Source organism: Crocuta crocuta, unplaced genomic scaffold (genome assembly GCF_008692635.1).
Source record: "Crocuta crocuta isolate KB4526 unplaced genomic scaffold, BGI_CrCroc_1.0 scaffold586, whole genome shotgun sequence".
In the NCBI taxonomy this organism is placed as follows: domain Eukaryota; kingdom Metazoa; phylum Chordata; class Mammalia; order Carnivora; family Hyaenidae; genus Crocuta; species Crocuta crocuta.
Window position 1 is genome coordinate 2,503,890 of NW_027532407.1, and position 13,717 is coordinate 2,517,606.

The following is a 13,717-nucleotide window of genomic DNA, read 5'->3' on the forward strand; positions in this document are numbered from 1 at the left end:
ATTGGATTTTCTTAAAGCAAGGCTTGCTTGTAATTTGGGTGTGGAAGGTTCCAGTGGGCAGTTACGGTGTCCCTGGATCTGCTGACCCTGGACCCTGCTCTCTCCCCCAAACATGGCATAATAGTGTGGAATTGGAGCTCTCTGCCTAATAAGAGGCATAAGAATCACAAGAAGGCTCCCACTAAAAGTCTGTAGAGGCAAATGACTTGATAGAACTGAGGCCAGGGGTCTGGGCTACCTCCTTCACGAAGCCTAGACGCCAACACTGTGATCTTGATGCAGTTTCTACACGTGATAAAATAAAAGCATATGTTTGGGTTTTGTCCCCAGTTTCTGGCACAGAGCTCCTAAAACCCTGGGAATTTCCTGAGTGATTGAAGTGCCTTTTATTATTCATAAGGCGCCACTCTGAGACACACCTGACATTATGCTAATGAAGGGACTCTTGGTGGACCCTAGATGGCTTCAGGATGGGTGCTGGTTGCCTGAGGAATCAACCACGCACAACCATGTGATTGGAGGGTTGGAACTTTCAGAGTCCCACCCCTCTACCTCTGGGAAAGGGAGGGCTTGGGATGGAAAATTTCAATCCCCAAAGAACAACGACTTAATCAACCATTGTCAGGTGATGAAACTTTCATACAAACCCTTACACGATAGGGTTAGGAGAGATTCTGGGTTGGTGAACACACAGAGGAGCTGGGAGGGTGGTGTGCCCTGTGAGGGTATGGAAGCTCCGTGTCCTTCTCCCCCCATACCTTGCCCTAGGCATCTTCTATTTGGCTATTCCTGAGCTGTATCTTTTATAATAAAACAAATTTTAAATAAAGGGTTTTCCTGAGTTCTGTTAGCTATCCTGGCAGATTATTGAAGCTGAGGAGGGGTTTGTGGGAACCTCCAATTCGTAGCTGGTCATTCAGAAATACTGGGGATAAAAAAAAAGAAATACCGGGGGCCTGGGATTTGCACCTGGTGTCTGAAGTGGGGGCTGTCTTGTGGGACCGAGCCCTTCAACTTAGGCGACTAACACCAACTTTAGGCAGAACGTGTCAGAATTGAATTGAATATAGGGCATCCAGTTGACTTCAGAGAATTGGCCAATTGGTTGGTGTCGGAAAATATCTCCGGCTACATATCTTCCCTCGGTCTGGAATGAGTTCAGTTGGGGTTTCTTCCTTCTTGAGTGAGACAACTCCAAGTAGAAGATGCTACCTTTAGAGAGAGGATAGGGCTCTTGGCCCAGCTGGGCAGTGGGGATGTAAATAGGATGACCAAACAGGGGGCTAATGTTTGGATGATTGTGTGTCACACTCACCTTGATCAGTAAGGTAGATACAACCAGGGTGAGCTCCTCCTGACTGTCAGATGCCTCCTTCCTGCCTGTGACACTCAGAGAGACCATGAGCCCTGAAAAACACCATATTGTTTTGTGATGTCACCTCTGAAGTGTTCTGAGTGTTTTGGTGACCAACTCTTGCACAGGACCTATACCTGGCACCTAACATTGGTATGGCTTTTTACTTGAGGTAGAAGCAATCATCTTAGAAAAGGTAATAGGTGTGGGTATCTCTGCTCCTAAGACTTTTTGGCAGCCCTTTACCCCAATGTGTCTTAATTTCTTAAAATCACATCTTATCAGATACCATCTTCACATGCTTTCAGACTCAGATTTTTTTACTGTACATAAGTGACAAGAGGGGATAAGTGAAAACAGGGGAAAGTCTCCTGTTTTTCAGGTGAGCAACCGACGCTCAGAGGATGGGCCGTGAAGCAGAAATCTTATTTTCTCTTTTCCACAGCACTCGAGGCCAAATTTTACAAGAAAAAGAGACACCAGATCTGAAAGCCTAGAAATTCCCATCAATGTGGTTCTGCCTCAGGTAGGGATATCCACAGAAGGGTGTAACTTAGTTGTAGCCAGAATAACCCTCCTCTTTCCAAACGTTGGCAAGATATTGTAGGATGAGCAGTGTAGTCAGGGCCTCAGATTCAAGTTGCCAACCAGCTGTGTGCTGGGTGGTGGGGGGGGGGTTGCTTAGCCACTCTGGGTCTTGGGCTTGTCATCGCTCAAATGAGGAAGGTGGGTTTGGTGACCTGGTAAGACCTTCCAGTCCTCATCACACTTAACATTTCCATGACGATCTGAAACGAATCCCTCTTCTCAGACTTAGATGTTTTGGTGCTTGCTGTTGTAGGACCACCCTGGAGCTCTGGGGCGGGGTGGGGGAGGGAGGGACTAGCATGGGGACCTGGAACCAAGTTCATATGACCGAATCCATACGTAGAAAAGCTGGGATGCGGAGCAAAAGGTACAAGGTGATTTGGAGGTGCCAAGAGAATCAGGGCCTGCCGAGTACCCAAGCCAGAGCGTAAGGGGACTTAGGACGGAGGCCGGGGGATGCATGGAGTGCTGCCAGGCTGGGGGGTCTGCGGGCTCCTCCTGCTGAGCAGCCCTTTCCTTGGTGGGGTTCTCCTGACGGATTGTTTCTGCGGCTGCTATGTCACAAAGGAGGCAGCCTTGCTTCTCCAGAGTCACCTGAGGCCCTGTTGGGAGATGATGGCGGTCCAACCAGAGGGGCTGAAATGTAGGGTGGAGGAGTCCAGTGCAGAGGTAACTACCCGAAAGCTCCATATGGGGGTGTGCCGGAACAGGATCAATCACCTGTGGGCATCATACATATCTATATATGTCTATATAGATATGTATAAATATACAGATATGTATATATAAATATATAGATATGTATAAATCTATATCTATATAGATATGTATAATATAAATATACAGATATGTGTATATAAATATATAGATATGTATATATAAATAATATATAGATAGATATGTATATATAAATAAATATCTCTGTATGTATGTATAAATATATATAAATATATATAGATATATACATATGTATATATAAATATAAATGAATATATAGATATATAGACATGTATATATACATAAAAATATAAATATCTCTATAGATATGTATAAACAAATATATAATATGTATATATGTATATAATAAATATAAATATAGATATAGATATGTATATATAAATAAGTATAAATATATATCTATATCTATACAGATATGTATATATAAATATGTATGTATATATAAATATATGTATATATGAATATATAAACTAAATATATACATATTTAGTATAGAATTACATATATAATATATAATCACATAATTATATATAGTAAAATTATATATATGTTTTCTAAAGCCATCTCAAGGACTTTAAGAAGAACAGGATTAGAAAGAAAACCTTCAACATTCTTTCAATAGGTAACAATCTAGGCAAGTATGTTCAGAAGGTGGGAGAAGCAGGACACAAAAACATTCTGACTAATTATTTGTTTTCAAGTTATCCTTATAACTTAAAATTTTTTTTAATTTTTTTTAATGTTTTTATTTATTTCTAGGAGAGAGAGAGAGAGACAGCATGAGCAGGGGAGGGTCAGAGAGAGAGGGAGACACAGACTCTGAAACAGGCTCCAGGCTCTGAGCTGGCGGTCAGCACAGAGCCCGACGCGGGGCTCGAACCCACCAACCGTGAGATCATGACCGAAGCGAAAGTCAGACGCTCAACCGACTAAGCCACCCAGGCGCCCCTAACTTAAAATTTTTTTAACATGTATTCATTTTTGAGAGAGAGAAAGAGACAGAGGGTGAGTGGGGGAGGGGCAGAGAGAGAGGGAGACAAGAATCCAAAGCAGAGCCCTAGGCCCTGAGGTGTCATCACAGAGCCCGATGTAGGGCTCGAACTCACGAACTGTGAGATTATGACCTGAGCTGCTTCACCAACTGAGCCACCCAGGCGCACCCATCCTTATAACTTTGTAATGAGCAGCCACTGCATCAGTTTCAACTCAGGAAGCTTAGAATGTAAGTTACCTTTGTCCTGATCATTAGTCAGCAGGGTTTGCCCACAGGGCCCGGTTCCTGCAGCTCTAGGAGCGTGTTTCGGGTCTGATTCTTTCCACTGAAACGCCGTGTAGTTCTGCTGGCCACTACTCCCTGAGGGTGGGTTTGCTCCTTTGCTTTGTTCACGGCCCACATCAATCAATCTCTGCATCACTAGGGACAGGAAGAGGGTGCCAGCATGGGGGTGGGGGAGGAGATGGGGGCAGGAATAGGATTTGAAATTGTGATCATGCGATGGGGAGGTTGGAAAAAGCCTTTGATCTACACCTGACAACCCTTTCTGCTTAGCTGCCAAAGAGGCCAGCATGAAGGAGCAGAGAAGGTGAACGGGACTGGGGAGGGGCTTAAGAAGGCTCCAGCCTGTTCTGGGGCCATTCACTTCCTGCATGGCAGGACCTGGTGCTCCTGTTGGAGTCTTGGGGGGCACAGAGGGCATGAAATGTGTACACCACATGGGCAGACGTGGCCTCATGCGTACAGCTGCCAGGGAGGCACAGGTCGTACACCAGGTTTCAGACACCTGCCAGGATGCTCTAGACTAGCACTCTGGGGGAAGGATGTGCGTGTCTATAAATGTAGATTATATGGACTGGGCCCCCACCAGGGCCCAGAGAGAAGGTAGGCTGCTTGTTAGACCTCCCCAAGTGAGATGGTTCATGGCGTGGGGTGAAGGATTGATCTGGTTAACACGGAGAGGGAAGAATACCGACTGAGCACTGATTTTGGTCACGTGGCAGGCACTAGGCCATGCTAGTGTGAGGTTCAGGTTGCACAGGCATGGGAACTGGGTTCCCCAGCAGCCCCTTTAGTAACGGCAGAGCTAGCGTTAGGGGCTTGAGCCCAGGCCAGTGTCCGCTGTTTCCACTACATCACACGCTAGGCGTATGCCACCTGGCTGGGCCAGGCCACATCGTAGCTCCCTGTTTCTTCTCTTGCTTGTAGGAAATAGCACCTCCTCTCCCCGCATCCTAACTGCTTGCCTTAGCTCCCTGCATGTATTTGCCACATGCTGTTTTCTTCTGGAATCCAGTCCATCTGGTTTAGAAGGGAATTGCAACAGCAGCTCGGTGGGTGTCTCCAGAAAGTGCCTCTGGCTTCCCAATCACGTTGGGCATTCAGGCTTCTCAATTACATTGCAAACGCCTGTGCTTCACTATTTGTTATCACCCTTAGGTCTTTTCAGGTCTTATTGATTTCCAGTTTTTCTTCTCACATTAAATATTTGTGTTTTCTGATCTATTTCCCAACAGCGCATTAACTTGCCAGCCATCAATGTTATTTCCTGCCCAAGCCAGCTGACCTGGTCCCTTTTGCACGTAACGATTCCATTCTCACAGGCTTCCTTATTTCCCCAGTGAGTGCTATCAGTGCATCTCACGAAAGGCATGGTTTATGGCTGGACCATTAACGAAGGGTCTACACCGGATCAGAATGAGCTCCGACAGCACCCTCCAGTGCCCCGCTCAAGCCTCCTGTTTCCATTCTCCTTTGTTAGGGCTTGTTCTTCAAGTACAAGGAGCTATGGAATCTGCTCACAATACCCCCATCTCTCCCCATTTGAGTAACTTTTAGGAGAAAGATTTCAGGAGATTGTTTGTTAAACAATTAGCTGAAATGATCACATATGATGACATCTTGGTCCTTATTGCTGTTAACTGTATAATTCTCTCAAAATCCATCACCCTGACCTGTGAATTATCCTCTTACCTGTTAGCATTTATCAAAACCAGATACGCTCTATCGTGGTCATAGGCAGCTGAGTTAATTTCACAATATGATGACACTCAGCCTTGTCCCTTCATCTAAAAATTAGTAGCATCCCCGCCTCTTCCTTTCAGCATCCTAAGGATCCTCAGCTTCACATACCTGAAAAATACCTCAGATGGCTAATGTTCTTTGTTGTATCCCTCAATAATGTTGGGAAAGTAGGTGTTTAAAAAACTTGGTCAACAGGTTTTGAGTCTACTGGGGCATTTGGACATCTCTTCTGGTCTGTGGTAGCCATATTTTTCCAGGAGCAGAGAGAACTCTAGAGCACGTCAGCTCCGCCTGCCTAGTTACTGTCCAGTCCTCCCCAAATTCTTCAGATAGAAGGCCACCAACCTCAGAAACTACACCCTGGAAAGTCCCACTCAGAGAGTCCTGTTCCTTAGAAATGCCATAGCATCAGCAAGAGACTCTGGTATTATCACCTTATCTCTCTTCACTGCNAGGCCAGTGATCTGACCAAGGCACTCAGTGGTTGGTGACTTCAAGCATTTTCCCTGCAAGACCACTTGCATTTGAAAAGGAGATGCTGGGGGCACCTGGGTGGCTCAGTTGGTTAAGAGTCCAACTTCGGCTCAGGTCAAGATCTCATGTGGGTTCGAGCCCTGCATTGGGCTTTGTGCCGACAGCTCAGAGCCGTGAGCCTTCTTTGGGTTCTGTGCCTCCTCTTCTCTCTACACCCCCTCCCTCCCTGAGGTCTCAGCTGTGAGCATGGTGCTCCTGAGGGCAGACTTTCTTGGTTGTCTTCCTAACAAGGTGATGATGAGCCCCATGGCCAACTGTATTCCCCTTCCTGAACCCATCTTCTTATGCATCCATCCTTTCCAGAAGAAGCCAAGCTTCTCCTCTTTCCCCTTCTGGGTCTGTGTCCATATGGGAGTGCATTTCCCATAGATTAGGGAAGAGACCATCTTTTCTTCCTGGGAAATGTGGGCCATGGCTGCTCTGGGGACTAGGATCATGCTGCCATAGGCTCTACCTCCCAGGCTTAGAAGAACCTTTCAGAGTTCTCCTGAAAGCTCAGACCTCTTGGCAGGCCTCAAGGACATTAAGGACAGATTAATTTAGTCCATGATACCCAACTAGTGATACCCCTGGCTGAGGAGATCTACCGAGAAGGGGCTGAGAAGTCCTAGGGTTTTGTAGCTCATGTGTTTGCCTTGCTCCTTGGAAAGCCCAAACTTTGGTAAAGAAATAGATTCAGCATTTGCTATAGTGCTTTAGGCCAGGAGCATTCAAGCCTCACCAGTGGAACTGGCCATCTGCTCTTTATGACTGCTTGCCTCCCACTTCCTTGGCCTTTCACACCAGGAAGCAGGCAGAGCAGCTACATTTAGGTTCATTGTAGAGGTGACATTGAGAGCAGCTAAGTGACTTTCTCAAGAGCACTCAAAGACGGGACTCTTGAGCCCAAAGCTAATGGGAATTGGGGGCTTCTACCCTCATTGGATGATACATTCAAGATGGTGACATGAAAAGCAGCATGCTTGCATGCAGGGGGCAGCCCCTTTTAAGGACTACACGGATTGACCTGGGGTTTTGCGGAATTAGGAGGAGGAAAACCCCATTGCTATAGATTTGCCGTCACATAGTAACAGCTGTGCAGTTTAAAAATAGGAATTGAAACGAAGATAGAACTTTACCAAATACACTAAATATATTAAGACAAATGAAATCGGCGCTCTTGTAGGCCAAAGGTGACAACAATTTCATGTCATTTAGGTCTGATATCATGTTCTTACTTTTCAGTGCATTTTCGTTGATAAGTTCACTGGCAAGGGCTCATTATACCTCCACTGTATGTGAAGTGTGCTGTTCTAATTTCCAGGACTGGAAATTTTATTTTAGGCGTGTCAAAATAAAAGGGGGGAAGGATAGTTCACTGTCCTCAGAGAAGTGTAATTTACCTATCTGGGGAGAAATGGGACAGGGCAGAGAAGCACTGCAAAGTAATGATATCAACACATGCAAAATAAAATATCTGCGCACTGTGAAGAGCAAGAATGAGTGTGTGGTTTGGAGTCAGATATCCTCTTTTAAACCCTGGCTCTTCCCCCTTGCTGGTTATATGATTTTATGTAAAACGTGATAGTTCTTCTCTGTAAGTTATTACAGATGAATATGGAAATCAACTAGCGTATCTCACATAACAGTCATTCAGTAAGTGCTATTTCCTTTTCCTTGTTCTAGAAATCCTCTGCTAAGGAAATCTAAGCAACTTGTCTTCTGAATCTGTAGTAATCATCTTTGTAGCTCTATAAACAAAGAAAATGTCACACATTCTCCTTTCATTTCTGAACTCTACAACTAACTCCCTGAAAGATATAGGGCAGATGTTAGGTTGCTGTGGATGGTTGTATAGGTTGTGCACTGCAACAGCAGTTGTGAATGGCACCCTCTAACACTGATCATTGTACAAACACGGGGTGGCTCTGAATTGTGTTAGCATCCACATTTTCTAGATATGGAAATGTAGGCACAGAAATGAAATGATTTTGTAAAGGTCATACACTCAAACAGTATAGAGCCAGGACTCTCTTTGAGTTTTGTGATGACCAGTCCCTCGATCCCCACATATTATAGTCTTCATTAATGCCTACTGCTCTTTGACTTCCCTCATTTGCACCAGGCAATAATTGGTACTGTTTTTCCAAATGTTTTTATTTATTACTGAAGGAGAGAGAGAGAGAGAGAGCGCATGAGCAGGGGAGGGTCAGAGAGAGAGGGAGATACAAAATCTGAAACAGGCTCCAGGCTCTGAGCTAGCTGTCAGCACAGAGCCTGACCCAGGGCTCAAAACCAGGAACCATGAGATCATGACCTGAGCCGAAGTCGGACGCTTAACTGACTGAGCCACCCAGGCGCCCCTATATAATTGGTACTATTGACTGAATTTTCAAATTGACTAGAAGTTCCCCGAAGGCAGGTGGGGTCTGAGACTATATGCCAAATTAATGTTAGTTGATTAATCAACATAAATGTGGATGAAGAATTGGTGCAAGAACATTCAGGGTAGAAATATATTTAGGGTGAGGTGACTTTGTTTTCATAAGGCCAAGAGTGAGCCTTTCTCTAACGACTAAATTCAGCCAGATCTGATTGGAATTGGGGAAAGAAAGAATTTGTCTTGACTTAACGTTTTCTCAAAGTTTAATCATGGTTCTTGGCATCTCTGAAATGCCTGCATATTTGGTATTTTTCCTTAAATCTTCTCATTTTCAGAGGAAGGTGTTGATTTATTTTAGCCTCACCTTAATACTATCCATAGGTTTGTGAGTTTGACAAAATAGGTATATTCTTCCAATAACCATTAAAATAAATACATAACTATTAAAAATTTTTAAATGTTTTTATGGACTAAGACAGTAGACCATGAGGCAACACTGGACTTGACCTTCTTCTTGATCCTGTCTGGGAATAGGAGAGAAGATACAGGGCTTAGTCATGAGAGGAGGATTTGGCTTCCTGGGGAAGGAAGTCATGGGGACCTATTAGTCCATCAGCATTTTCTGGATTGGGTGCTTTGGGCAGGTAACAGAGAAGGCACAGGCCCTCCGCATGGGAAGAGCTGGCCATTTAAAGGAGGGGACAAGGTGTGAAGGTTGGTAAAAAGGGCAGCTGGGGCTATAGTGGTGCCCACTTAAAACATGGATCCATCATTGGACCAGAGAAAGTTACACCAAGAGATACTGTCCGTGATCCCCATTATACAGATATGAAAACCAAGGTCAGGGGGTAAGATGGCATACATAAGGATGAGGGCCCAAATATCCAGACTGTTCATGGCTAGGGATCCACCACCTACATGCTAAGGTTCCATTTAGTGCATTTCTGCTGAGGGAGCAGTCAAAATTCCTTGGGGTACCAGGGCAGAATAAGCGTAGCTGACTATGATGATTTAACAACCATCATGGGTACTCTGAACAGTAATAAACCAGTGTTTTATACAGTGATTCCTTTTTGGACATTGGATGAAGAAGCATATCTCTGATTGAAACAAAACATTCATGACATAAAGACAACTGGGAGACTCTGAACACTGACTCTGTATTTGCTGATATTAAGTGATTAGCGTTAAATTTTATTTTGTTTTATTTAAAACATTTATTTATTTTTGAGAGAGCGCACAAACAAGGGGGGATGGACAGAGAAAGAGATTGAGAGAGAGAGGGACAGAGGGAGGGGGAGAGAGAATCCCAAACAGCCTCCTTACTGTCAGTGCAGAGCCTGATGTGGGGTTCCACCTCATGAACCGAGAGATCATGGCCTGAGCTGAAATCAGGAGTGAGACACTTAACTAACTGGGCCACGCAGGCGCCCCCAGTATTAAATTTTAAAGGGATAATAATGGTATTGATGCTTGTTAAAAAGATTCACATTCATGTATTTATGGGTAAAATAACAGGATGTCTACCCTTTGCTTTAAAATACATCAGTGGTGGGGGAGTGGTTGTGGAATTGAGTGGACGCACAGATAAAACAGGTGTGGCCTGGATTTATGAGACTGGGGGAGGGGTATATGGACGTTTATTGGGCTCTTCTCCTTTTGTATATGTTTGAAGTTTTCCATAATATAAAGTTAATGTTAAGAAAAAACGATCTTCACCTGCCCTGACTACTGCAAGTCCTTGGCATACAGCATCCATGGCGATTTCCTATATGTGTGTTTCACACATACATGTTCAGGCAGCCAGATCTGGGTTTGTGACTTAGTGGGTGAACTGGCACTGTTTATTTAACTTAGAATCTTGAGTTTGCTCCTCCATCTGTAAAACAGCAATCATAACAACGCTTTATTAAGTCAGTATTGCGAGGGTTAAGTTAATTTGGTGGGTAGAATGCTCAGCTCAGAGCCTAACACAGAATTGGAGCTTAATGTTTGTTTTCTTCTCAAGGCTGGGATATGCACTGTTGACTAAAACCACAGTTCCCATAGTAAAGTCTCCTAGAGCAGGACCCTGCTGAGATAGAGGCCACATTGGATGAAGAGGACCTCTCAAGATCCATTCCTTAGTGATTGCGGCTAATCGTCCTGGAAATCTAGGATCAAGGAGCTTACACTGACAGGGAAGTGGGCTGTGCTGCCCACAGTGAGGTTCACTCTGGTCTCAGCTTCAGCTGCAGGAGCCAATGTGCTTTCCCAACTGAGAAATATGAACACCACGGAGGCTGGATTTATTTAAAGTAAATAAGGTTCTGATTGCAGAATGTCCCACACCCTCACTCTCTAGAAGATTAAGCACATCCTTACAAAGTTAATGACATGTGCTTATTGCAAAGTTAATGGCATAGAACTGTGCCTTCTATTTATCTAGCTCTTTGGGTCTTAAAGAATTCTAGCCAACATTATACACCGTGCAAATTATATTTCTCTCTATACCCGAAGATATAATGCAGATAACCTGACTTGTTTTCTATCTTCTGTATCTGTAAAATTGTGAAAATAGCCTGAGAAATGAAGAATTGATGTTTGGAGAGCATTGCAATGTACTTAAGGTGAAATGCTTTTGGTGTAGAGGTAGCTATCATGATCTTACTTTTATTTAAATTCATTGCTGCAATTGTTACCTCTTCTCCAGGACACATTCCACCTGCTCACCACTTTTTGAATACACCTCAGAATTATGCCATTAGCAAAACCTACTTTTCATGATAACAATACCTGACATTTCTAAGGCACTCGGCAGTTTTAAAAACATGTATGCAATTGTTATCTCATCCACTCCTCACAATGGTGTGGTGAACCAAACAGGGCATGTGTTTTTATTTCCATTTTACAGGCACATTTAACTGACTTTATGTGTTGGAAGGTGTGTATAGGGTCAGGGAGTCTGACTCTGGACCTCAGTAAAAAAATCTGGATCTCAGAGAGGGTGAAAGTGATGTCCAACCTCATACCGCCCATCAGCAACAGAGCCAGGATGAGAATTCTTGCGATCTCCAGTCTTAACCCCTCAGCCTTTATCCCTGGTGTAACCCTCACCTGGGCAAATGGCACATCCTACCTGGCTCTGAGCTGTCCTGACTGCCTGCAGCCGGAATCCCTTGAGGAAGCTGGTTAGAAATGCAGCTTCCTAGACCGTATCCCATACTGAGGGTGAATCAGTCTTACAAGTAGGGAGCTCAGAAATCTACACTGAAGACACACTCAGATGATTATTCTACTCTGGGAAGTGCAAGAGCTGCTGGCCTAGTGAATTTAAGCTCTGTAGCTCTGATCCCCTTTTTATATGGCGGTCTTGAGGTATATGGGCCACCATCATGAACTCCTCCTTATGAATTCTTTGGTGTCCTTTGCTGTCTTCATGACCACATATTGCACTCTCACTGCTCGGTGACAGGTCTGGGCTGGTGCCCTTCTTTTCCAGAATTACCAGCTGGACTCTGCTCTGAGCCTAACGCTGTGTCAATGGGTATTCAAGGGGCTTCTGGAAGGATAGACTCAGGGTGGCTAAGAGTGGAGGGTAAGGCTGAATGGGGCAAGGGAGAAGGCTCGGCTGGTGGACAGCATCACCGATTTGGGCATCTGTTGGGGTGATTCATGCTGTCCCTTTGCCCATGCCCATTGTGGGTACATATCTGCAGCTGGGGTCGATTGAGAAGAGTGTGTGTTTCTCCTCTAAGGTGACAATAGTGTGCCAGAGCCCACGCTTAATGCTTTTATACATCCCTTTTAATCCTAAGAATATCTCTCCGAGGAAACGAAGTAGATGTGTAGTTATCCCAGTTCGAAAATGTGGAAACTGAAACTGAACTTGCCATAGTCTTGTCACTGATCAAATAGTGGGGCCGGGAATCAAAATATTTGGTGGACTCCAAAGGGAATGCCCTTCAACCTTCACAACATGCACGGGAAAGTCATTATTCATGGATTCTCTATTTGTGTATTTGCCCACTCGCTAAAATTTGTAACCAGCAAATCAATACCTGTGGCCCGTTGCTGGTCATTTACAGACATGCACAGAGCGACAAAAAAATGTAAGTCACCTGAGGCCCACGTTCTAGCTAAGGAGCCTTCTTGCTTCAGCTCTCACACTGTAAAAACAGTTTACGTAGTCTTGCACTGTTGCCATTTTTGTGCTTTTTTAAGGGGTGGGAGACGATTTCACAGTTCAAACGGCCCCCAAGCACACTGCAGAAGTGCTGTCTAGTGCTCCTTAATGAAAGAAGGTGTGATGCGCCTGGTGGAGAAAACATGGCTTAGATACCAGCTTTGTTCAGGCACGAGCGACGGCGCCGTGGTCTCACCGTTCCATGTTAACGAGTCAATCATGCGCACTAAATAAGAGGTCTTTCAACGGAAATACATACACATGCAAGGTTATGTCTTGGCTGGTTGACAAAACTGACTAGTGGCTGGCAGGAACCGGGCCCCATATTTCTACTGGGAACGATGGTTTGGTGTTTGCGAATTCAGGGGTCGCGGGCGTTTTACAGACCTGAACGGCTGCAGGTAGGGGGTCGGTTGTGTTTCCTCGCGAGGCCTAACGCACAAGCGTCCGCTGCGGCCGGGCCGGACCCTCACACAGAGCGTCTTGCGGGGGTGCGGCCCCGGCTCGTCAGCGGCGCCACNACAGCCTGTACCCCGGGCCGCGCTGCGCCCGCCAGGCCGCGCTGCCCAGGCCGAGCCGCCGCGTGGTCAGCCAGCACTCGTACCCGCTGAACCGCTTCTCCTCCGTGCCCCTGGACCCCATGGAGCGCCCCACTTCCCAGGCGGACCTGGAGCTGGACTACAACCCTCCGCGGGTGCAGCTCAGCGACGAGATGTTCGTCTTCCAGGACGGCCGCTGGGTGAACGAAAACTGCCGCCTGCCGTCGCCGTACTTCTCGCCGCCGTCGTCCTTCCACCACAAGCTGCACCACAAGCGGCTGGCCAGGGAGGCCCTGCTGCAGGAGGAGAACAGGGCGCTGCGCGAGGAGAACAGGGCGCTGCGCGAGGAGAACAGGACCCTCCGCAAGGAGAACAGGCTCCTGCAGGTCTTCTGGGAGGAGCGCAGGGCCTGGCGGGG

At 45.7% G+C, this 13,717-nt stretch overlaps 1 protein-coding gene across 1 annotated transcript in view; it reads left to right on the forward strand.

Annotated features, from left to right (window-relative positions):
• Positions 1–1,325: 1,325 nt before the first annotated feature.
• CBY2 (chibby family member 2) overlaps positions 1,326–13,717 on the forward strand; it is a 13,418-nt gene continuing 1,026 nt past the window's right edge. Inside the window, exons 1-4 of the mRNA XM_077778793.1 lie at positions 1,326–1,507; positions 1,800–1,880; positions 2,510–2,611; positions 13,272–13,711. Coding sequence (XP_077634919.1) covers positions 1,433–1,507; positions 1,800–1,880; positions 2,510–2,611; positions 13,272–13,711 — 698 coding nt within the window. The 5' untranslated portion in view covers positions 1,326–1,432. The remainder of the gene's footprint in view (positions 1,508–1,799; positions 1,881–2,509; positions 2,612–13,271; positions 13,712–13,717) is intronic.